Here is a 28,000-nt window from a genome sequence, read left to right as displayed (position 1 = left end):
ATTGCAGCCGTTATAACATTTTAGGAATCTCCAATTCTCATTTTGTTTACAACTATCCTTCACCTCGGCAACATCTATACCTACAGCCAATTCACACAGAATCCAACCAATAACCTGTAGCTGTAGTGCTGTACCTCTATGAATTGTGAGTATATTATACTATATTACATACACACATTTTGTGATTATTATTATTTTTTTTAGCAGTCTAACATGTCGTAAATTATTTTTAATTTTATATTATCATACATTTTTTTTATTATTGATATTATCGATTTGCATTTACCTAATTGCAAGGGTGATTAAGTGATTTTCTTCGTAGTTTATAGTCAATTTTTCTGTTAAGATTTTAACTCAAACCCACCTGCCATATAAGTACATAATATTATACTATTTTTCTTATGTCTTATATACATTTAATAAAAATAAACAAATGATTCATTACCACGGGTGTTCTTCAAAACGTTTGATTCATTTCTGGTTTGTTCAATATTTCATATGGCAATTTCAAAATATTCAATTGGCGTCGATTTTACATTTTTTTTTTTCTGCGAATATCCACCCCACATGCATTACCTATTCAACTTTATCGTATCACTTATATTTTTGTAACATGTATTGTGAGCTATGTTCTAGCTACTGCCTATATACAGCTTAAACGTTTTAATTTGTAGGTTGTAGTTCATCCCTAAGACTCCGAACTGATGACACAAAACATTTTAAATTACATTTTGTTGACTCGTCAACTTATCGTTACTTTAACCTTGAGGTACAATATTATTGGTTTGCGTCGGTTCCTTTTTAGACCTCATCATAGTGCTGTATTTGAGTGGTGACGATGGGAGCGAATGCCCTCCCCGTTACTTGAATAATTTTTTGTTTTTATATAGGAAAAGTACAAACAAGATTAAATATTTAATAATAATAATAAAAAAAATTATCATTATTCTGCTAGAAGTGTTATGAGGAAACAAATAAAACATAAAACTGAGTCCTATATATTATATCATAACCTTTAATATCGCGTTCCTTTGCTACATATTATATTTTATAGGTACCATAACATTAACAATAATCCTGCAGTGCCGTAGTCGAGAATGTATGTAACCCCCTCCCTCTAGCTACGCCAACAACTGTCCATATAGTAAATACCTAAAAGACAGGATACGATTTATTTTAATTCAATAACTAAAATTAAATGCGACATTTTACTTTAAAAAATATTTATATGGTTTCCCTGCGGTGTCTTGGTTACTTACGGTCCAGACATAGTTGGCGTCTGAATCCACTATTCGATGTTGCAGGTAAAAAATACATTATTTACACTTCTTTTTTATTTATCAATACGTAGAAAATCTAAAGAACGTGATGTGTTTATTTATTTGAGGATTACGGATTCCACGAAATCTACAACAATAGTAAAATATAAATGGTCGGTTCGAGAATTTTCGGTGCTGGACCACATGTTATCTTATTGAATTTACCTGCTATTATAGTGATCATGCAAGTATTTTATAACAATACATATTGTTAAATGTTAAAATCGTACAACCATAGGGCATGCCCAGACTTCTTTCAGAAATCGTATTCTAGCTAAATATATGGTAGGTATACGTATTTTTTCCCACAAATACCTACTTGTATTATTAGTACGCTGAATTCAAAATTGTTTAAAATAAATATGAAAAAACTAACTACAAAAATGTCAATAGTACGTAAGTTAACTATATAGGTTAGGTCAGCTGTCGCTAAACTTTTTTAGGCTCGTGGTGCTTAAAACAAATATAAACTTTAAACGATTGTCATGAAAGTTTGTCTTCAAATAAAATTATCCATTTTTATTTACATAATCGTAATCGTTTTCGTTGCCACCATTGTTGGTTTTTTGAATCATATAAAATTTCTATGGCACTACGCCGTCTCTGTCAAGACTCCGCGACGTGCACTTTGGGAACCGCTGGGTTAGGTCAATCATTAGGTAATCGGCTATGTTAGCATAGGTCTACGCAGTCAACATGATAACTCATTTGCCGTATTTCGTAAATAATGATCCGTACAAATTGTGTGTTTTAAACAAGCTGTAATCATAATATAATATTTTTATATTTACAATCTAATCGCTATGCGATTTTAAACTGTAAGTTTCCGCAAATGTATTTAAAAACTTTTTTATATAAGCACTCAAAATACATTATTTTTTCTTGAAAAAAGTGTTTGGTAAAATAGATTATTTTTCCCCCAAATCCCGAAGGTCTTTTTTATCCCCGATTAAATTGAAGAACGGCCATCAAAATTGATCAAAAAATAAAAATAAATTATATTCAATTATTATATAGGTATAATATTCTTCTCATACCTAAGTAGATTTTATTAGTTTTCATGAAAGTAGTTTTTAAAATAATAGTGTATTTTAAATAACAATTATTATTTAAAGCTACAATACTATAATATTGGATTTTATATTCAAATAACTTGTATTTACTGTAGTCGATGTAGACCGGCAATTTAATATGATAACAATTTACAAATATAATATAAGTACCAATTTAAAGATTTTTTATGTTAACTACCTACTAATATAGTTGTAAAATATCAAAATCTAAAGCCGGATTTAGCTGCTCCGTCATGTGTCGTGTCGATAAAATCACATAGTCATCGCGTGGACGTTAGTTTTTGTTCATCATCTAATTACCAAGTTGTAAACGAGTATACCAAGAATCGACTAGGTCCAACTCAATTTTTAAACCAATTTGGCCACCATACAATTGTAATCATAGTTACTACGCCCTCACACGTCACGACATATGGCCAAGTAGCTGTGAATCCTTAAGGGTGAAAGTATATATTCTGAAGATATCATGTAACATGATAATTTAATTTAGCATATTTTAATATGTCCTTGGATCATTTATAGAAGTGAAGCCATATCAATAAAGTAGTGTGCAAACATAATCAATTATCGATTGAGACAAAAGGAGTGCTATTCCTCTGTATAAGTTGTGTTAAAATAAGAAGAAGAAAATGGAGGTTTCCGCTATCAGATATTCAAAATCAACATCGAAAATAGTCTTTCTGTCCATGTTGTATGCAACTTATATTTACTTCCGTAGAGATATAACAGATACTGAGCCAGAAGAGATCATCACAGACCTGCCTGGAGATATGATACTTGCGCATTACGATTTCATTATAGTCGGCGGTGGATCGGCAGGTACAAATAATACAGTATATTTGTATTATCTTATAAAATTATAATATAATATAATACACAAGTTGTACTTTCGTAATTTTTTTTTTTATCATTGATAATTTCTTCAATTTTAAATACCTATATAAAATATGATAACGATAAAATACAACAACAATAATTACCCAGGTGCGGTGATGGCGAATAGATTAACCGAAATTGAAGATTGGAGTGTACTACTAATAGAAGCTGGTGGTTATGAAACGATACTAACAGACGTGCCTTTGTTGGCTGCCAATCAGCAACTATCCGAGATTGATTGGAAATATAAAACTGAACCTCAAAAAACAGCGTGTTTGGGTGAGTAATGCTTACATTTATAACATAGTAATTACATACCGACAATAAATAAATATAGATGCACAAGTGTAGATATTCTGAATTTCTAAAATTAATACTATATTTTGATTTGTTAATGATGTAGTAGAGCTATTTAAATGTTGTACTCTTCTGATGTAAAAGTTTTGTGAAGTTCTTCTGTAGCTTAAAAATTACACAAATGTTACAATTTTTAAGTTTTCCAGTAGGTACATATACAATGTTAATTTCCTAAGATATGAAATATACCAAAAGCAATTCAGGTAGTAAGTTTTATAACACTTATTTAGGTTATTTTGTCTATGATTAAAAAAAACCATTACACAGTACTCAATATTTTTCCACTAAAAACAAAATCGATGAATCATAAATATATTTTTGTTAATAATTTCATATTAAAACGCAGATGTTACGCAAAATCGGTTAGAAGTAGAAAATAAAAACATAATCTGTATTTAGTCTGAAAACATATTATGTTAAAAAAAAAAACATGTCTTTTTTTTCAAAAATTTATCAAATTTTAACTTTACATTAAATAATAAATAGACATTGCACATAACCTACATTTTTCTACAAGATATCCTTCGTTGTACTAAGTATGTTAAAAATTCCAATAAACATAATATTCCTATAATACAAAAATATTTGGATTTTTATTTTTCTATCGTGATATTTTTTCGGGTTTACAAAAGTACCATCCAATAACCTTTATTGACGAATACCCATTACAAAATGTATATGTATAACTAGTATAATTTTAATATTATATTTTATTGCATTTTCAGCTATGAATGATCAAAGGTGTAATTGGTCTCGAGGTAAAGTTCTAGGTGGGTCCAGCGTATTAAACAATATGTTGTATGCACGCGGGAATTCAATTGACTATGAAAACTGGTTGAAACAAGGTAATTCCGGTTGGGGCTACAATGACGTAATCCACTATTTTAAAAAATCGGAGGACAACCAAAACTCGTCCTTAGTGCGTACCCAGTACCATTCGGCTGGTGGATATCTGACGGTGTCGGAAGCGCCGTATAAAACGCCATTAGCCGAAGCGTTCATCTCGGCTGGACAAGAAATGGGATACGATGTACGCGACATTAATGGCCAACGTCAAACGGGTTTTATGATACCTCAAGGAACCATCAGAAATGGTTCTAGGTGCAGTACGGCAAAAGCATTCTTGCAACCAGCCAGTCTGCGAAAAAATCTGCACGTGACCCTCAACACGACTGTCACACGCATTAGAATTGACCCGGAAATGAAAATTGTTACCGGTGTTGAAATGGTAAAAAATAACATAAAGTATTATGTTCGGGCGGACAAAGAAGTGTTGCTGTCAGCGGGCCCAATAAATTCTCCGCAGCTACTTATGCTCTCAGGCATAGGACCTGAAAGTCATCTGAAAGTAATGGGTATACCCATTATTTCCAGTTTAGACGTCGGAAAAAATCTACAAGACCACATCGGATTTGGGGGTCTGACATTTTTGATTAACAAAAAGGTGATACTATGTAAATACTATATAAATTAAAAATAGCATAAATGATTTTATTTTTACCTGATAAAAATATTTTAATAACGGTGACTATACAGACTCACTGTATTCAATTATAATTTATCAATATAATGATTTTTAATTTGTTGTATAGGTGTCGCTAATGAATGAGACTACGGAAAGTATCGATTCGGCATTTAGGTATGCGTCGGAGAGCAATGGGCCACTAACGGTCATGGGTGGTGTAGAAGCAATGGCGTTTATTAATTCAAAATGTGGCAATCTATCAGAAGAGGAACCAGACATCGGGTTGAACTTCGTGTCTCGTTCCACCATTTCTGGTATTAGTGGATTCAAAACGTGGAAATCCCACGGGCTAAAAGAAACGTTTTACAAATCAATGTATAAATCTATTCTCGATAAAGACGTTTGGTCCGCTATAACTGTGAGTAAAATATGTCTCAAAAAAATATGAAAAATTCATGACACTGTTCCCCTAACCCACTCTTTATCCCTAACAATTCCCTTTGGTGATAATCAACATTTCATGGTATTGTTTATCTGCAGATATTGTTGAGGCCCAAGAGCCGGGGAGAAATTCTGTTGAAGAGCACCGACCCGTTCGAGCACCCCTTGATCATACCCAACTATCTGACGGCCAGAGAGGACGTGGATACGTTGGTTAGGGGCATCAAGTTTGTGGAGGCCATGGCCCAGACCGAATCTCTTCGCCGGTACGATAGCCGTCTGCATGACGTACCGTTCCCCAGTTGTCAGACTGTGTCGAGGTACACGGACGCCTACTGGGAATGTATGGTCCGGCATTACACCGTGTCCACAAAACACCCGGTGGGTACCGCCAAGATGGGTCCCGAAGGGGACAAGACCGCCGTGGTAGACCCACAGCTGCAGGTATACGGCGTCCATGGACTTCGGGTGGTGGACGCTTCCATCATGCCCACGCTGGTCGCTGCCAACACCAACGCACCAGTCATAATGATTGCTGAGAAGGCCGCAGACATGATAAAAGCCAGATGGCGTGAAGAGAAATTCCGTTACTATAATAATATGATCACATCACGTGCGATAGTATTATCTTAAAAATGATTTTTTAACAATTTTTTTTATCGATTTTAATTCTATGTTGCCAGAAATAAAATATTGAACTGAAATCATTTTGATATTATTACGACTTTTTTCTCTTATTTTTATTAAAAATAATTTTACTTTGATTATAATTTATGTTATAAATATTCTGTGAGCTTAATATGTAAGTAATTATGGATTTTTTTTTGTAAAAATTAGATATTATACAAACATTATAATGATTAAAATAAAATATATACTTTTTTATGCGCAATGGTTGTGTAGTTGTTTTGGCGGTAAAAAGTTAAATTTAATATTTAATATATTATGATAAGATAGAGTCAACATAGATATAAAATATATCAAAATCAAAATTGATTGTAACTAAAAATTAATAGCTTGTATTAAACGCTATTTGAAGATCAAACATTATATTTTTATCGATAATAATTAAATAAAAATCTAAAATAATTAATGATTATAAATAGGTAGCTTAAAAGAGACAAAATACTTTGAAAATTATTTGTTATATGATAAATGATGATAAAAGAAATATTTAGTGGTAATTTCAAGGATCTGTATAAGGTTATTAGGGTTTTAATTGCAAAAAAAAAATTTTAAAATATTGTTCGACTATGATATTTATGATCATTGTATAAGTTGTAAATGAAAATATTGCCAGTAGTGGATTTGTGATTTCGAAATTCATGTACACGATTTTAAATCATATTTTTACATTTTAAATTTTAATACAAAATATCTAATCTTTTATTTGCTAGTATACAAACAATAATTTCTAATACCTATCTTTGTATTTTAGGTAATTGTAATATATATGAAAATTTTTTGCACATTTTTTTTACATTTTATACTGTTTTTATGTTATTAAAACTTTTCGGTAATTTTTGATAATTTTTTACTACATATATTTAATTATCCTTTACCATTATTACTGTGTGATAGATTAATTTAATATTTTCCGAAAATATTGCATTTTAAAAGTCATTGTGTGTGTAAAATATAATAAAATATGTTAAAAGTTTTAAACATTCACAAATTGAATTTTGAAATAACAATAACATTAAACTATTAGCCATATATACATAAGGTTTGAATAGTTTGTACATTTTTAAAACTACCTACCTACAAATTATTTGGTAATTTTTATAAATTTGAGCTTCAAAATATGCTAATAAAAAAAATTTTGCACATCTTTGACGTATTTTTAATATTTTTGAATGACTGTAATAAAAATTAAAAACTAATGAGGGAAAATGTATTTAATTTTCCAGCATTTAGATCTATCCAAATTACTATCAAATTTTTACCAAATACGTAAAAATCACGAAAATGTAAAATTATTTTGAGTTAGAAATTCATAAAAAATTTTCTTTCTTAATCTAAAATTTTAAAATTTAATAAATGATCTTTCATAAGTTTGTCTACTTTTAGTTGTTAAAAATTTATAAAATGTTCAAATTATATAGGTAGCTAAGGATTGAAAATTTATAACCCGATTTTACGTACCTAAGTAGTTAATTTCATATCATAACATAGAATATAAATCTATACACACACAGTTATGTTTATAGTTATTTTAAGTTAAAATTTGGACGAAATTACATATTAAATAACCAAGAATGATAGTTATAGTATTTTGTGGTAATTTAAAAATATTATTGGTGGGTACTTTATATTTCTAGACTATACTTTATATTCTTTTTTTTTTATTAAAGAAATGATAACCCTCAGCAACTTGGCAATTGGGATAAGATACATTTTTTTTTTTTTTTTTAATATTCTTATTGTAGTAGTTAATGTCGTTAATAACTTATATTAATACTCTATGATAAATTGTATATAATTATAAATGACTGAGTGAGTCGGGTACATGACGAATCTAATTTGGTTAATTTGTAATTTATTTTATTAGTACCTATTTTTTTTTTTTTTTTTTTTTAAATAGCAATTTTAATTAATATAGAATAAAATATCCTAGATTGACAAACCATCTCCGCTCAGTATCGTTTTTCGTATACAATGATATTATATCATTGAAATAAAATTTAATACCAATATACCATCTGTTACAGTAACCAACCCACTTGTTACTTACTGTAGAGCACAGTTACATCCACTTATCCACTTTTTTTCGTTTATAATTTATAACGGTAATTATATACTCTGGGTGTTAGCCAATTGTTATGGTTATTATAGAGAATATCAGTTATCGTCAGTTATTATTTGAAGTTGATCTAATAAAGTTTGTTCTGGTAGAATCCCAATATTATGTAAAATATACTATGATATTATGTCACGTTGAACATGCTGTGTATTTTAAGTTGCCTATCTGATATTCTAACGGGCGATACGATTTGCGAGTAACAAAAATTAAAACTATCTTAGCAATCGGGACCTACAAAAATCATATTATATCGTCTTATTTTTTAACTAAGTTTGGATTCAGAGGCATAATCAGAATTTCGTTATGTGTGTGTGTGTGTGAGGGGGGGGGGGCTAAACACTTTTAGTTAGAGTAATTGAAAATCAAAAAAAGAAAGCAAATAAAAAATTAATAGCAACTTTAAAAAATACTTTTTAAACTCAACTATTCTATTATTCAACTTTATAACCAATTTCAAACAAGAAATAAAAATGCTATATTTTCGTATATACTATTTTACAATATAAATCATCACAGGTAAACGGATTTTTTAAAAGCATGAAGTATAAAAACGTTGAATTTTTGTTTCTATGGACATGACAAGAAATTGTATAACGCTTTATCGTTAACCAGCTGGTTTTAAACGCATTTATCTAAAACATGGTTCCTTAAGAAATGATTAATTTCATATCATGGTGTACGATGGTTAATACTCATTTTATAGAGCGTAAAAGACCATAGTAAATGAGTACTTACATTGAAATGCTTATATTTTATAAATTAAACAAAAAAATATTCAATAACATAATAGGCATTAACGTACTTGTACAAGTGGTGGCAAGTACCACTAAAAATATTTTGTTTTGTATGAAATATCTCTGACGCAATGTCATCATTCATTTATTATAATACATTTTAAGAAACATCAAAAATTCATTATGTAAAAAAATGTTATTTTTTGTTTTTATATTTATCAATTATAACTGAAATAAATATCGCCTTGCCAGTTGCAATCACGCACGGCGTATCTCGTATATAAACAAAGTGTGTATGAATATCTTAATGATCAAATTTCTTTTTTAAAACACTACAATATAATAATATTTTATTAAGTCAAACGAAATTAACGTACATTGTAAACCTAATATATTTTATTGGTTTGTTTACTCGGAATCCAGCTTTTAAATAAGATTATCTGGCAAAAATCAGTAAGATTTGAATGTGTTTTGTCACGTCCGTTTTCTTTAGGTGGGCAAACATTGAAATGATACGCCTCCCACCACTTAACCATAAAATGTAAGCCTGCCTATAATATAGGTACCTATATTTTGACTATATATTAAATATTAAAAATATAAATATAAAATTTTTTAAATTCTAAAAATAGAATTAAAAATAATTGTATCGTGATAAACTACAATTACAATGTTTATTATACATGATTTAAGGGCCGTAGTCATTTTCCTCCAAAAACCTACATCAACAACACCTTTTCCTACTCGTACATTGTACATTTTCCTCCAAAAATATTAAAAAAAATTCCTTGACCATTTTCCTCCAACAAATAATAAATAAAATAATGAAATAGTTTATTTGAATAATTTATGGATAGATACAAAAAAAAGAAATAAAAAGTTGTTTATAATATTATATATTTATTTTTTATAATTATAGGACATTTCAGCAACAAATAAATATTTGTTAAAGGGAAGAAAAAATAGACATAGGTAATAAAAAATAATTATTTTACTTTTTGTAATTACTCCGACCAGTGTTTTTCGATATAGCTCATATAGATAGCCAATACCATAATGTAATCATCAACCGATAAGCACAACATGCGATTCTATAGGCTATAGCCTATTACTCTGTCTTTACATAATACGAAACGCAATACAACAAAACCGCCCTAAAATAGTGGACATAATGTTAGTTGAAAATAATGTTGAGGAAAATGGACACCAAACTTATATTTTTTTTTTTTGTGGAAAAAATGGTACTATCTCAAATCGTGATATTATATGAATATAATAATGCTAATTGACCATAATAAATACTACACTGAATACAATTTCATATTATGTTGTTATCAATATATAATACCACTGTACCAGTGTACCGCAATATATCGACATAACTTTTAGGGAATCATTTAATCGTACTTATTCAATAATGATATATATGTAATATGTATAGTTGAATACAAACATACCTTTACCACCTAACGAAATTACCCACCCACCTAAATTTGTTTGGGGGCTATTCCCCCTCAAAAGATAAGCTCATGAAGTCGTGACTCTATATTATTGTAGTTGGTGTTATAAAGTGTTTTGGAAATCGTTTGTCGTGTCATACTTATTTCGAGCCTGTATAAATATTTAGTAAGTTAGGTATAGAATTTATATGTTGGCGGGCGAAATGATGACTACGAGAGACAAAACATTAAAACCATCATTACCTAGTAATCGCGGTAATAATATTATATAAGTCGTAAAATTACGAAAAACGAAGCTTTGATAACGGTCTTACATAATATAATTTTGTCTAATCCGATTACTTATTTTGAATGCTTTGTAATCTCTAGCTTTCATTCGCAGCATTAAAATAATCTTCAAGCTTGTATCTATTATCATAAACGTATATATATAAAGTGGTTGATTTGCACAATATTTTGTTTATTCATGTTACATATTATATTGAAACTAATACCATATAAAACATATTATATTCATAACTAAATAACTTTATTTTTCGTTATTAAAAAATGTTCATATTTTTTGTTTTGGCGCAATAATAGATATCTAGAGGTTGAGTTTACTTTGCACCCCTTCTAAAAATACCTTGTTTTGTATGAAATATAATCGCTGTTGCAATCTTATCAATTCATTAATTATGTTTAAGAAACAAAAATACATTATTTTTCGAATAGAATACTTCTCCATGAGTTACGTACAAAATATAATTCGATTTAAGTAGCACGCTTAATATACTTTATTTTGTATGAAAGTATGAAGTCCAACAATACAATTTATACCTATTAGCGTGGATTTCTACGCACCTAATAACTGTGTAATATTATTTTATTGCCACATTTTTCGATTTTTGTCAGTAATCTATACGTATTGTATAATAATTTGAAGTCTATGACAAGTTCTTGTTGCACATTATTGCATATTTAATGGTTATATGCACATTTGTGCATATTTTAACAAATTTCAATGTTCATTGCATATCGCAGAGAAAATTTAAAGACTGTTCAGTCAAGTAGAAAATAAAAAAATTAATTTTTCTAGCTCTCTACGGTAATTTAAATAAAGTTAGGTTCGTTGGATAGATAATTGCTTAATCACAGATTGTTTAACTTATTCTAAATCATTTTACTACTTTAGGAAATTATTATAATAACAATTATCAAATGAAAATTGTACATTTTTTTTTTTATTATATCACCCTTCGTAATTAAAAATTTTTGCCTTGCATATTTTCACAATCCTGACTGCACTTATATGAAATACTTTGATATTTTTTAGTGTATAAAAATCAGTATTATATAAATTATTACAAGCACCTATATATTCATTAGTATGCAAATGTATAACAAATATTTTGTAGATATTTATTGTAAAATTAGAACCACAATATAATTCCTCAATAAATAGGTGAAATAATGAAAATATACTACAAAATATGCAATATTTTTAGTTTATTTACTGTAAAACAGTATATTAAACTTGGACTCAAAGTTTGAATAAATTAGTTACCAATACATAAAACTATTGATTTTGCAATTTTTACATTTTGATTTATTACCTTGGTATTTTTATGACCTTATTGGATTATTTTTAATATATTTTTTCGATATTTTTAATGGTTTCTATCAGTTAAATGAACTATTTTTTTAATTTTCGTAAATTCATATTTTGCAAAACCTGTACTCAAGACACAGTTAATTATTATATCATATTTAATTAAAAATAATTAACACTTACCTATAGTTTTTAGAGTTTAAACTCGTGTTTGGTCTTTGGTACATTGGTGAATTTTGGTATTTTGAGTGCTGTTTAAGATTTTTTTTTAATGCATTAAATCCATAGTTTCGATTTTCTAAACCCTGGTGATAACTAAACGAAATATTTTTATTTCAAGGATAAAAATATTAATTAATTTTTATAATTTATGCTCGATGACGTAACTATATTATACATAGAATGATTTAGTGAATTTTAATTTGATTTAAACATATGATGAATATCTTTGGGTTTTGGATATTTACATAAATATTGGAAATTTGCGTATTTTGTTCAATCTATTTTAAAATATTACCGAGGTTGTTCTATCATTTTGGTAGAAAATATCCAATCGCGCGGATATTCTCTTCTGACAATGTTCTAGGCATGTATTATATTATTAATTATTAACCACACATTATATTATCTTTTTCACGTAGGTATTTTATAATTAGCTTTACGTTGAAAATCAAGAAAAATAAGATAATTAGGTATTTTATTTCAATACGGAAAACAATTTTATGCATTATACAATTTATAAATATCCAATATACCCTAGGGTGATTTAAAAAAAAAAAAATGTTAAAAATACAATAGTTAAATAACGCTGATTGTATTTGACGATGTTAAGTGTGTAAAACATCCAGAATGCACGGTCGAATAACTCTTGTCCCGGGGCATTGTTTTATTTATTCAGCTGGAAAATAAAAATTAATCATTAGGTATTCACACACGTGCTGAATAATGATTTTTTTTTATCATACGATACAGTGGCGCACACAGGGGGGGGGGGGTTAGGAGGTTATAACCCCCCCCCCCCCGAAATGTCTTCCTTCATTACGAGCGTCTGGAGAGGGAGACAACCCACGAATAAATTTCTCATCGATTATTATGTCCTTATTTCTTATCAAATATATTATAAGATTTAAATAATATCATATTATTTTAATTTGATTTTGTTAGTGCTGATAAGGGATGCTGTCCGTTAGCAAGTTATTTGATAAAAAATTTGCTAGTGGGCAGCCTGCACCACGGATATAGATACTAATATACTATCCGTGGCAGCGCCCTTCTCTTTTCTATGACGTATTTCTATGGTCTAGACGCTCTTTTTTTTGTTACCGGGTACGGGCACCTACAACCATGGTCTCAATTATAGTGTGATAACTAATAAGGATAACTGATAAGCAATAACGTGTTTTTGAATTGTGTGAAAGTGAAATTTTATTAGTATTACAATTAATACAATTTAAAATTAATATTAAATTTATATCATGTTTAAGTTATGAGTGAAAAAAAGAAAAGAATTGCCCATGGTAATATTATGTCATTTTTTAACAAAAAATGTAAAAAAAATGATGAACAACCCTCAACTTCAAGTCTAATAACAGTAAGAATTAAGAAATACATTTTTATTTCATTTATTTAATTATTTAAGTACTAACTTCAAAATTTTTCTAAGAATTTTTTAAATGGTACTTATTTTATTATAAATTAAATGGCATTTTATAGGAGCTAAATATTGATCACTCATTGCAAGTTAGTCAGGAAGTTGAGGTAAAAATATCTGATGATATGTCTAATAGTCAGGATCAGCCCGATCAGGTAATCAATATCAATGTAGATATTATTGGACTATGTTAAATAATATATGAACCATTAGATACAGTTAACATTAAAAGGTACCTACATTTGAATCCTATAATCAATGTATTTCCATATTTAATTTTGATAAAGCTAGCCAATTACTTAATTATTTAAAATAATTAAATTTATTATAATAAGATTAATTTAAATTCTAAAAAATACATAATTACCAAAAATAATGATATGTTGAGAAATTTATTACATAGTTCATCATAATTTTTAAAATAGAGATAGTTGAATTTAATTGATTAGTTAAACATTTGAATCATAAAACAATAAATTTTTTATGATTATGACATAATTAATTAATATATTTTATAGGCTAGAATTTGTTAGATTACAGATCTAAATTAAAAATAAATATAGTGGATAAGTAGGTATTTTTTTACATTAATTACATATTAATTTTACATTAGTTATTAACTTGAGTCTTGAATGCTTATGAGTTATGGCGCTGATCACTATTAATTTTAAGATATTATTTATCTGTATGTTTATAATATAATGTATTTGAGTATATTATGCTTGTTTAGTAGTTTATGACATTGTGGCTTCACTTAATTATTATCACTCTTTTTACTATATTGATTATTCATTATTAAAAATACATTGATCTGTTTAATAAATAATAGTATTATGCATATTTCCAAGTATCATTTATATAATAAATTCTTGAGAATTTAATTTTAATATACTATGCTATATGCTTTAAATTTCTAATTTTATTGGAAAAAAAATCTTGTATGCGCTATTGCTGTTTGCTAATAACTGCTTCTAATGTAGGAGCTTGATAATGGTCTGCTGATTAATGTTATTGATGATAAATCAAAAAATGACAAGAATGATTTTAATTGCAATAAAGATATCTCATTTTATATTGAAAACTCAGTAAGTTTATTAATTTTAAAATGTGAGACATTGCTTTATTGTGCTTTTTAATTATTTTATAAAGGTTTCTGACAGCGAAAAATTGCTTGCACTGAATAATCTTTGGGCTCCTACACCTGGATATAAATTCCCTACAACAGGAAACAGACACTTAAAATTTCAATATACTTGGCTTCTAAAATACAATTGGTTATGCTTTTCTCAAATACAAAATGGTGCATACTGCAAAGTATGTATATTTTTTAGTCTTAAGCAAGGTGTTGGTAAAGGTATGCATCAAACTCCAGGGAAATTAATATCAGAGAAATTTGATAATTGGAAGAAAGCACTTGGCTCAAAAGGGGTATTTGAGATGCACGCAAAAACAGAATATCATAAAACAAGTCTGTATAAATATAATTCTTTTTTAGCTGTTAAAAATAACAAAATTGAATCTATTGAAATTCAAGTAAATAATGCTCTAAGGAAAGAAATAGAAGAAAATAGAAACCGTATTATTCCAATTATTAAAACTGTAATGTTTTGTGGAAGACAGGGTATTGCTTTGCGTGGTCATAAAGATGGTGGATTGGTTAGATGTGATGAGGATGAACTTTACAATGATGGTAACTTTAGGCAGTTGTTACGTTTTAGAGTTGATGCAGGTGACCAAAATCTTCAAAACCATCTAGTAACTTGTTCTAAAAATGCTATGTATACTAGTTGGCGTATTCAAAATGAAATTATAACAGCCTGTAATAGCTTAATGTTACAAAAGCTTGTGCATGATATTAATGCTGCAAAATCATTTACGGTATTGGCAGATGAAACAAGCGATATAGCGAATAAAGAACAATTAACTTTATGTGTGAGGTATGTTCATTTTGGTCAAAAAAAATTAAGGGAAGATTTTTTACAGTTCATTGAGGTTAAAGATGTAAGTGGAAAGGCATTAGCAGATACCATACTAAAAAATCTTCAATCCATGGGTATAGATACAAAGTATCTAGTTGGACAAGGGTATGATGGGGCAGCCTCTATGTCCGGAATATTCAACGGTACTCAAGCTTATATACGGACAAAACACCCTATGGCATTATATATACACTGCAGTTCCCACTGTCTAAATTTGGCTATCTCTTCTTCTTGTAAAATCCCTGATATAAGGAATTGTATGGGAACTATGCAAACAATATGCAATTTTTTCTCATACCCTAAGAGATCAAATGTACTTTTGGATGCTATTAAAAAGCTTTTACCAGATGAAAAATCTTTTAAACTGAAAAAGTTTTGCCCTACAAGATGGGTTGAACGCCATGACGCCGTCATACTGTACTATGAATTACAACCGGCAATTATTTCTGCCCTGGAAGACATTTCTTTGTGGAAAGATATAGATACTTCATCAGCGGCAAATCAACTCCTTGCATCAATTCACCAATTTAAATTCCAAATATCAATGATGATTCTTGTTAAACTCTTTTCAATATCAGTGTCACTAAGCAAATTTTTACAAACAGAAAATTTGGATCTAGAAAATGCCCTTTCTTTTGCTGAAACTACACAAACTACTTTACAAGATATTCGTTTAAATGCTGATAAAGAATTCAATGAAATATTTAAGTCAGTTGAAAAAATTTGCAATACATTGGAAATTGCTGTTTGTGTTCCTAGAATATCTGGTCGGCAAACACACAGAACTAATGTAGACGTTGACACTCCGGAAAGTTATTACCGAGTAGGAGTATTCATCCCATTTTTAGATAATTTTATAGAGCAATTACATAATAGGTTTTTAGAACATCAGTCCATTTTGAAAAGTTTTGATTGTTTAATACCAAAGCCTAATCTTAAAGTTACAAAAGACATTGAAGATAAATTTAAGTTACTGCTAGAAAATTACAAAGATATCTTAAATGATGATAAGAATGATAATATATTAAATGAATATTCATGCTTTGCTGAATTAAAATTATGGCATAATAGCTTTGAATATCAACGTAAACTTTCTGAACATTCTGAACAATCTAAAATAACTGTAACAGATTTATTTTTCCAATGTAATTCAAAAATATATACAATTATTTCAAAGTTGCTTCAAATTTTCATCACTTTACCAGTTACAACAGCATCAGGAGAACGTTCATTTTTCACATTACGACGTATAAAAACTTATCTACGGAATACAACTGGACAAATCAGACTTAATGGTTTATCAATGTTAAATATTCACAGGGATATAACAATAACGCCCGAGGAGATAGTCAATGAGATGGGAAAAACATCAAACAAGAGATTGGCATTAAATTTATAAAATTATATATTTTATTGCATACATTGTTCTATTAAAACAAGTTAATTATTTTCATTTTGAATTCATTGACCTTTAAACTGTTGATAATAAATTAAAAAATTATAATATAGACCATAAAATATATTAGATGTACAAATATAGGTCATACTATTTTGATACAACGTTTTATCATTTTTTAGCATAGGACTATACTATAGTAAATTATTAATAGAACAACCCCCCCCGAAAAAAAATCCTGTGTGCGCCACTGATACGATAAAATCAGATTAATGTGTTGCAACAGACTAACAACTATCATATCATTCCTACCAAAGAGCTACGCTGGAAAATGTAAATAAATATATTATATTGATTTTTCTAACTTTCCATTTAGATGATATTGCAATATATTATACAAATTGAGAAAGTTCACTCTAAGAGCGATCTAAATTCCCGGCTTCTAAACACATTTTAAAACAACGCCGGAACAAACTATATTCCCATATTATAGAGTTTAGAAATAATTATTTGATAAAATTTATATTTTGGCAACTATCTATTTATTTATTTTTTTTTGGCTACTGAGAACCTCTATTTAATGTTCATAATTTGATTTTTTTTTTAAGTATTGACTGGTTTTAAATTATTCTGAATAGAACCACAGTTATAAAATCTAAGATAAGTTATAGACACTTGTTTCGCCGTTGCCGATCCTACGATTACGGCGGTTATCGGCAACGACTCGCGTTATGTATTGAGGACGGGAGCGGGAGGGGTTACCCACACAAATGCAGAAATATAATATTTGACTATAAAGATATTACGGCCGGTGACCGCACGGTATATAATATATTAGTTATTAAATGATAATATTTTAAAAACATGTGACAATTAACTATAATAATAGGTGGGCGCCCAGGACATTAATACATGGAATATAATTAATATAAATATAATATAATATGGTGTACAACGACCTCAAATGTCGTAAAATATATAAAACATATAATACTAAATAAATGGAATAATTGAACACTAAGGTCGCAATAATAAATAACAAAATATTGACAGTTGTCAATCAGTTGGCCACTGACCACGAGTGGACAAAATATAATGTACGTATAATGTATATAATATGACCTGATTGCGACAGCAATAATGAACACGTTGACGTATGATGATCCCACGCTGTAGAACGACGATGATGTTATAGGAAAACACTTGACTCAACCCGATCACAAGTTGACGTCAATCACACTTCGTGTTCACACGAAGTTGGGCAATATTGCAACACGCAAGGACGGCGAACGAGCACGACGTTGTGCTCGGTTCGACCGTTGGAAAAAGACAAAAAAAAACATTTCGCGGCCGCTGGGCTGGCTATCGGCTGACGAATAGTTACAGGGCAGTGGAGAGGGGAGCTTTGCTGGACATTTTATCTCCTTGTCCGATATCTTATCTCCACCACACCTGTGTTCCCCCGAGCAAACATAAATAGCTGGCCAAAGAACGTTCCGCGATCGAACACACTTATTAGTAATAATGTAAAAATGTAATATAATTTTCGTTTATTCGAACATTGAAGTTTTGAATATTTGTATATTAGATGATTGTATAATAGGTATACTCTATGTGGTATAAAATTGTATCTACGTGCTATTAAACACATAGTATAAAATTATTTTATAGGTTGTGTAAAAAACATACGTAAAATAAAATGGTTAATATAACTAGAATATTAATTTGATATTTTAAAGATACAATTTACACTGAAGTGAAATTACATTATTTTGAAATAAAATTATTTCTGATCGCTAATAGGTAACTATTTCAGCTGGATTGATAACCTGACTTAAATATTAATTAATTTCAAAATAATTCTTCTATTATTATGGTTTTTAAAATGCTCTTATAACCAGTGTACAATGTCCCATAATTTAAGGTTCTATACGGTATAATACAATATTGCTAAACATGTGAAAGATACTTTTTTTAAAGTATTAAAGTACAGATAGAGGTACTTATTTTGAAATGTATTTAAAATACGTATTCGAATACTTGGCAAAAAAAATATTTTAAGCATATATAAAAAATATATTATTCATATATGCTTTCAATACTTTCAAATTTTTTATAACTTTTTTGTCTTATAATCAACCGGACCGATTTTCATGTTTTAAGTTTATTTTTTATGGATAGCATACCTATATTTCACATTATATCATTGAGCTAAAATTTAATATATTCAACTGCGTATGTCTAAGTATTTAATTATCATTTAAGTATAATTCACAGTAAAAAAAAACATGTTATTATGTATAATATTCTCAATTTTTATAGAATATGTACATAAACTAAAAAGAATTATTCAAATATTTGCAAATTAGTGTTTGATATTAAATACAGATAATTCGAGAAAGTATTTAAGATTCTAAATGGATAATATATTTTCAGTCTTTTCATAATCTTTATCGGTGGCATTACTATCAGGATTTTCCTCAAGTAGATCAATAATTTGTTCTTCATCAAGATTAATCATGCTATTGGTGTGGTCTGTTTCACTGTTAAAAAAAATTTCAGATAAAAATAAATCAAGATGAATATTATAAATATTTATTACCTGCTATTAGTGCTGTCATTATCTGAAGAATCTAATTCAACCATATTAACTACATTTTCTGATTCATTATCTAAGTCGTGCTGCTGCAATTCTAAAATTTCTTTTTCAATTAAATTGACAGCCTTCAGCATATTAGCTCCGTTATCAGAGGTTATAGTGTAAACTTGATCTGTTTCAATTTTGTACATCCTCAAAACATTTAAAATTGTGTCTTTTAAGTATACACCTAAAAATAAAAAAATATAAATTATGAATTATAAATGTGTAATGTGTATACTGAAACATTAATTATTAAATTATAGGACATGGAACCTGTATGTGATTCAGTTAGTTCGATTAAGGCAAGAGTCTTAAGCTTAATATAGTCATCAATAATATATTGTATGTTAATCCCTAAAAATGATCTGTTAAGCCGTGTAACAGCGTCAAGTTTCAAAGAAACAAGTTTGGCTTTTGATTGAACTTCGATATTTATTTCTTTTTTTATGGATATTGATTCTTTACATACATATTTTCTAGAAATAATAATTATAATATAAATAAATTTTAAATATACTTAGGAAATTCTGACAAAAATACTTACTTTATAGAATTTGAGTTTATACAAAAATTTTTATTTATTCCTTTCAAAACAGGATCAATTATTTTTCTGAATCCTGTATCATTTAACATAGTATATGGACGACCATTTACAGTTACCAATTCTACGCAAGCATTGACTATGGTTTTCATGTCTATTTTAACTTTAATATCAGGAGTTAACTGAAACAGTTTTCATGTGCTTCTAAAATAGACATTTTTTTAGTAGCTGATGACTTCTTTTTTTCTATATTTTTCAATTGCATTTCATGATATAATTCTATATGATTACTTAGATGTCTTATAAGATTCGTCCCATGCTTACCCTATAAAAGTAATGTGCAACTTAGATCATTGATATTTGAGTGTAATATTCTATATTATTAGAACATGAAAAGTAACGAATAAAAAAAAAGAGTAGAGATAGGTAGTTACTAAAATAAATAATTATTATTTATTACACATTATTCTAGGTCAATAGTGAAATTAGTTTCCATTTATAGTGATATAAATGTACCTATTTAATTTTCTGACTCATCTATACTCCAATTTTCTTAATTAATAATTAATTCCCACAACTAACAATTTTATTTTTATATGATAACAAAAATAATTGTATTCCTATTACACAAATATTCACTTTTGAAGTTTTAAAATTATAAATTATAGGTATATGCATAATGAACTTAAACTTATAAATAGTTTCACAATTTACTGACAATGCATTAAGATTTCTACAAGCAAATTTTAACCATTATTCTATGTATTATGTATAAATGTAATAATTAAGAATTTAAATTATTTAATGGATACTTACAGCCAATGTTGATCCACAACTTTTACACTTTGATTTTTTCAATTTTTCGTCATACGTGAAATAACCATACACAGCATTTTGTTTATAGCGAGCCAGTGGCGGCTATCCTCGAAAAAATGTGTGTTGCTGAATATATTTTTGAGGACCCACCCACCTTCATATATTTATTAGAAAAATATAAATTACCCATATTCAATCAGTTGGTACTGGTTCACATACTTTTTCAATTTTTGGGTGTTATTAAATTTTAAGTGTGGAATAATCAAACAAATATAACCCAATATCTTATAAATTATAGTTACAACATTATTTATACTTATAACCTATACTATTCAAATTAAAACAAAAACAACCAAATAAAAAATTATGTATTCTGCAACACTATACAGTATACGTACATAAAATATTGTTTATATTATTTAAAAAATAATATATTAAAGTCTCACTATGTCACAACATTAGTTTAAAATTGAGATATAATAAATAATTTTAAGGAAGAATTATCTATAGGTTATACTTATACCCAATATTATATTATAATTTATAGTGTAGTTTTTATTATAATAAATAATAAATATTTCTATACTTCTTTTATAAAATCTTTATTCATTTATAGGTATAACATATTAGTAATTACATAACATGATTAATCATAGCTTATTAATTTTAAAATATGTAATACAACAAATATTTAGGCTATTAAATCAAATGTTTGCTTAAAACTGTACTTTTTTCTGAAAATATTTTTAGTATATCTTCATGGTTAATACTTTTAGAAATATCTTTCTCACAACTTATGATCATCAAATCTTCTAACCTATCTTGAGATATTGTGGTCCGAAGTCTATTTTTTATTATTTTTAGTTTGGAAAAGCTGCGTTCCGTTGATGCGCTTGCAACTGGTAAAGTCAAAATAATTTTTAAAGCAGTATCTATCAAAGGAAATATAGTAGCTAATTGATTGACTTGAAATATTTTATATACAGTCTTTATGCTATCAACATTTGTAACTTTTTTTCTAGATGGAAGCAATTCTTCTTTTCCCTTGTTTTGAATTACTTCTACTTTTTCTTCTTCTTCATCATCATCTTCTTCTTCTTCGCTATTTTCTTCTTCTTCACATTCTAATACCAAACTGCTATTTATTTCAGAGTGAAGATAAATAGGTAATTGTACAGTTTCTTCAAATGAACTATAAATATTGCAAAACTGTTTGTACTCATTTCTTAAATTATCCTGATTCAAAAAATTGGAATAAATATTACAAAAAATTAGAAAGCTATCTTCAGGTAAAGTAAAATATTCTGTTATATTAATTATTAAAACATCTAGACACCTAAAAAATGTTTCAACTTTAAATTTTTGTACAGGGAAAACTATAGAGCAATCATTTGATTTTTCACCAGGCATTTTCTTTTTTTCTATGGATACGTTTATCTTGTAGATCTGAAAAAATGAATTCTTCTTTGTCAGAAATGAAGTCATTAACCTTGGTCATTAAACTTTCAAATACTCCATCCTTTTGTCGAAGATTATTAATTTTTAACTGTGCATTAGAAATACTATGGATGGCTGCAAAAAGATCTAAATCTGAAGATTGTAATATGGTATTTAATGGCGATAAGACATCAAATACTGTTTTAAAACGTATTGCTGTCATAATAAATCTTTTGGAGAGCAGATAATTTAATAGACAACCAGCCAAATGACCAACACTATGATCATTTCTACCTTCAGTGTCTCTAGTTTGTTCAAGTGTATAAATTACAGAATCAAAAGTATCCAAAACAGCTTGCAAAGCATAATCTTGTGACATCCATCTTGTGGTTGATACACGCTTAAGTCTTCGTTTTTGTCCAGTATTTGAATATTTACTTTGAAAATCTTCGTAAACTGCAACTCTTTTTTTGCTACCAGTAATAAAATTGTAAACAAGTTCAAGATTTCCAAATAAATCAATGGCATCATTATTACAACTCACTGCTTTACCCACGACCAAGTTAAGGCGATGTGCAGAACACCAAATAAATGTAGCTGTTGGACATTTATTTCTAACTAAATTTTGTTAGCCATTTGTTTCCCCTCTCATATTCTGAGCTCCATCATATAATTGCCCTACCAAAAATTTAGTCCAATCAACACTTAATTTAGAACATACTTCTTCAAATATTTTAAATAATTGAGCTCCTGTAGTGATAGCTGAATATTTTAAAGCTAAAAGTCGTTCAAAAATATCACCATTGTTGTCAATGTACCTAATGATGAAAGAAATTTGTTCTCTTCGAGAAAGGTCAAAGGTTGAATCCACAGAAATACTAAAAAATTTTGATATACTCAAGTCTTTTTGAATAACAAATTTTATGTTTAGTGCAATTGAAGAGATTAATTGATTTTGTCTCAATTTCGATAAATAATTAATTTCCGGTTTTTTGGTAGAAGTCTGTAATTTTTCAATATAAGTAGATAAACATGGTGAATATTTTGACATTACTCGAGCTAAATTTATAAAATTTCCTTGGTTAATTGTTATCTTTTTAAAACTTTCTCGATGACTACGAAATGCGAGGTTATTTTCTGACAAAAAAAGTGCTATATCGATTAAACATCTTACGATTTCCCTATTAGTAGCTTTTTCTTGATTGAGTTTTTCCCGTAGAAGGGGAATAACTGGCAATTAACTTTTCCTTAGTTTAAATTTTAGTGAAGCCTCTATATGACAATCTGAACATTCATGATGTTGGATACTAGATATTGCCCTGGTCCATGTTTTAAATCCAATTTTTGTCCAAGAATGTTTTGAATTTTTACCAAATATTATGCAATGTAAGCAAAATGCACTATCATTTTTAATAGAATAGCATAACCAATCTCTTCGTACTTTAATGTTCCCTGGAAGACTTTTCCAGTACCAGGCTGATTGAAAACTTCTACCATATTTATCCTTGGGAAATGACTGATTCTGTGGCCAGTCAGATTCAGTAGGTTGCATTGGACCTTTCTTAATGAGAAACTCAATAATTTCTTGTGGAAGACTTGGCAGCATACAAAAAGTACTAGGATCATTTGAGAGTACATCCAAATTATCAGTAATATCATTATTGTCACTAAGGTCTGTATTCTCAGTGATCAATGTTTTTTCACTTGAACCTAATTAGTAATTACAATTAAAAATATTAATATAATATATTAAAACTAATTTTCCAAAATTAAGGAAAAAAGAATAATGCAAATTATTAATTAATATAAACATGCATTAATCAAATAAATTATTATTATTTTATATTATTACCTGATATTGTTGCTGAATTTGTAATTAGTTCATCTGTTCCAACAATTTCATTACTTTGCAACACATTTACAATTTGTTCTATTAACAAAAAGAAATTTAAAAAAACAATCTATAATCTATGTATTGTATATAATAATTCTAGTATAGATAGGTATAAATATAGGTATTTATAAATTAAAATAAAATAAAATAGCAAATCTATATAATAGATAGGTTAATAGTTATTACTAAATACAAAATTAGTTAGTCTACCTACATTAAATTAACACAATATGGTAATGTATTTAAATGTAAAATACTAAAATCCTATAAACTAGTAAATAACATTTTTTAATTATTGTAAGTAGGTACTTTTAAATAAGTAATATTATTATAGCAATAGCAAATTTAGATAATTTTTTGAATGTTAAAGAAAAAAGGAAATTGTAATATTGAATAAATACTGCTTTAGCGCTTTAAATTTCTGAATTTTTTTATGTAATATGGGTAGGTACATACCTTTATTTTGCAAACATAAGTTTATCTTAGTATCTTTTTGAAATTCAAATTCACCCATAGATTCATTATTAACTGGTATATTTTGGCCTTCAATTAAATCATCATTCCCATCAAAAACAGCTGAAAATATGTGTTAAATTAAAACTAGTTCTAGTTGTGTATTCAACTACTAACAAGGATACTAATCATCAAAAGGTTATGAGTTAATATAGATACCCTAGACACAGTTCAATATTTAAAACAATATAAATACTTAAAACAGTTGTATTATATGGAATATGGATAGGTTACATACCTTTATTTTGCAAACATAAGTTTATCTTAGTATCTTTTTGAAATTCAAATTCACCCATAGATTCATTATTAACTGGTATATTTTGGCCTTCAATTAAATCATCATTCCCATCAAAAACAGCTGAAAATATGTGTTAAATTAAAACTAGTTCTAGTTGTGTATTCAACTACTAACAAGGATACTAATCATCAAAAGGTTATGAGTTAATATAGATACCATAGACACAGTTCAATATTTAAAACAATATAAATACTTAAAACAGTTGTATTATATGGAATATGGATAGGTTACATACCTTTATTTTGCAAACATGAGTTTATCTCAGTATGAGTATCTTTTTGAAATTCAAATTCACCCATAGATTCATTATTAACTGGTATATTTTGGCCTTCAATTAAATCATCATTCCCATCAAAAACAGCTGAAAATATGTATTAGATTAAAACTAGTTCTAGTTGTGTATTCAACTACTAACAAGGATACTAATCATCAAAATGTTATGAGTTAATATAGATACACTAGACACAGTTAAATATTTAAAACAATATAAATACTTAAAACAGTTGTATTATAATATGGAATATGGATAGGTTACATACTTTTATTTTGCAAACATGAGTTTATCTCAGTATGAGTATCCTTTTGAAATTCACATTCAACCAAACATTCAATATTAACTGGTATACTTTGGTCTTCATTTAAATCATTATTCACATCAACAAGAGCTAAAAACATTATTCATTTAAAACTAAATGTATATCCAATAAGGAAATCATACCCAGCTCTAATTCTATATCCCAAATTAACAGTAGTGGGATAAAGTAATGTGATATCTAATAAGACAATAGGTGTGTTATAGTATAATAATGAATAATAGTAGGTACTAGGTAGTATTGGATAGCCAATAGGCAACAAGTATACTTTAGTACTTAACTAATAACTAGTAATTTATTATTTCACCTATTATTATTAATTATTATACTTATTTATTAATATAAAATTATTTATTTAATGTATGTATTTTTATTTTCAAACAAGATAAAACATTAAATTAAGTAGATACTTACTATCTTTTGCATCAGTAATTTAGTGAATTAATTTGCTTTTTTTGTTCTTGTTTCCAGAAAAAAACGATTTTATATCATGTGAGTTCCTTTTAAATTTTCGTATTTTACACGAGTTAATGTGTCTACTCCAATTTATATTGTTCATTGACGAACTTAATTTCCCGCAATCACATTTAGAAACAGAACTGTCCGAACTCATATTCTTGGTATAAATAAATTACTTTACGAGATTGATTTGTATTTAATATTCTTAGAGAATATAAATTTTAAATAAAAGTGGTTAAAACTTAAACACAATAGACGGCAGTGTACAGAAATCGGCTGTGTAATTTCGAAGAGCGATATGTGTATGGACTGAGTCGACTGAGATAATAAATTAATAAAGCGAATAGCATTAATAGCAATGCAAGTAAAAACATTATTTTTATTTTATTTTAGGCTATTTTTAGCCAGAACGCCAGATAATAATATTTTTCCACGGAACGGCGAAAATGACGACGATAACTTCAACATTATATTATCACAGAATTCTGTGATTATGATGGAGGAATTATACACAGCGTTATTATTTATGTTAGGTTATCAATAATATTATTTAATATTGTTTTGTTTTAATTGTCATAGACAATTAATATACCCATTGTCATATACTTATTGTCACTAGACTCGTATAGTATGATAAACAATTACCCAAGTACCCAACATGGCAACATCCATTTAACCATAGGCGTGCGCAGACCTTGCTGGCAGGGGGGGGCAGAATGTATAATATATTACACATTATTATATATTATTATATTATACAGTAGTGAATATTATACTATAATAAATTATATAGTATGTTATATACTATATAATATATAATTGAATATTATTTTGGTTATTAGTTAGGTAGTTCAATCAATATTAGAAATGGCAGTATTTTATTTTATATATCATTAATTATTTACAAATTTAATAAAATAATTGACACTTCAAAGTTTATTTTTAATGTATTAGTATACAAATTTAATATGAAATATAAATAAGTAAGTCTTACCTCTTTATTTCTTTAGAGTACCATTCTTCTTTCAGAAGGAATTAATATTTTAAATTGTTCTATTACTTCGTCAATGTTAATATTATAGGCTAATTCCTGTTCAATTGACATGGTGAGTAGTCCATCTAGTCGATCTTGATGCATGGTACTACGTAATTTTGTTTTAATTAAGCTTAATTTTGAGAATGCCCTTTCACAAGAACAACTAGTCACAGGAATAGTAACAAATATTTTTAGCATTTTTAATATATTATTGAATATAGTTTCCCTTCCACTGCCAAACTCTGTTAACCATTTTATCCACGTGTCACAATTTTTTATATTATTTTTGGGTACATTATCTGTATGTTTAAGTAGACTTATTTCACTTTTTAACATTTCTGCTTCCAAACCAAAGGCATCAGTTAAAATGGTGATATCGTTGTCGTCAACATTTAATTCTAGTACATTGGAAATACTCTTTATCATATTCAAAGTTTCCTGGCTAAATCTCAAATTAATACCATTAATCATTTGGTCTAATGTTGCATTATAAACTGTAATCTTCATTTCTTCCTCTTTAGTATCCATGAAATGTTGGGTATTAGAAAAACAATCAACTTTACTCGAAACTTTTCTTTTTTTAACTGGTGGTATTACAATTTGATTTTCTTCACATAATTTAAATAC

The 28,000-nt window shown here is 27.9% G+C and overlaps 2 protein-coding genes and 1 pseudogene across 3 annotated transcripts; 1 reads left to right on the top strand and 2 right to left on the bottom strand.

The window, feature by feature from the left end:
- The window catches only part of LOC149060259 (uncharacterized), a 55,575-nt pseudogene that overhangs the window by 16,798 nt on the left and 10,777 nt on the right, over positions 1 to 28,000 (bottom strand).
- On the top strand, positions 32 to 6,342 carry LOC149060261 (glucose dehydrogenase [FAD, quinone]-like). Of its 2 annotated transcripts, XM_089220249.1 has the most exons (6): positions 32 to 145; positions 2,915 to 3,211; positions 3,377 to 3,547; positions 4,351 to 5,069; positions 5,218 to 5,508; positions 5,631 to 6,342. In XM_089220249.1, exons 2-6 carry the CDS (start codon positions 3,022 to 3,024, stop codon positions 6,162 to 6,164), a joined length of 1,905 nt encoding a protein of 634 aa, XP_089076375.1. In that variant the 5' UTR covers positions 32 to 145; positions 2,915 to 3,021; the 3' UTR covers positions 6,165 to 6,342. The 2 variants fall into 2 exon arrangements, with proteins under 2 accessions (XP_089076375.1, XP_089076382.1); XM_089220256.1 differs by lacking the exon at positions 32 to 145 and having other exon boundaries at positions 2,499 to 3,211.
- LOC149060260 (uncharacterized) lies at positions 19,559 to 20,256 on the bottom strand. Its single transcript, XM_089230723.1, has 2 exons — positions 19,748 to 20,256; positions 19,559 to 19,688 (listed from the first exon to the last, which is right to left on the bottom strand). Exons 1-2 carry the CDS (start codon positions 19,933 to 19,935, stop codon positions 19,559 to 19,561), a joined length of 318 nt encoding a protein of 105 aa, XP_089086849.1. The 5' UTR covers positions 19,936 to 20,256.

Source organism: Diuraphis noxia, unplaced genomic scaffold (genome assembly GCF_037042655.1).
Source record: "Diuraphis noxia isolate RWA-SAM2 unplaced genomic scaffold, SU_Dnox_SAM2 contig0001, whole genome shotgun sequence".
In the NCBI taxonomy this organism is placed as follows: domain Eukaryota; kingdom Metazoa; phylum Arthropoda; class Insecta; order Hemiptera; family Aphididae; genus Diuraphis; species Diuraphis noxia.
The sequence above is the reverse complement of the archived record's forward strand: the minus strand, read 5'-3'. Positions and strand labels throughout refer to the sequence as shown.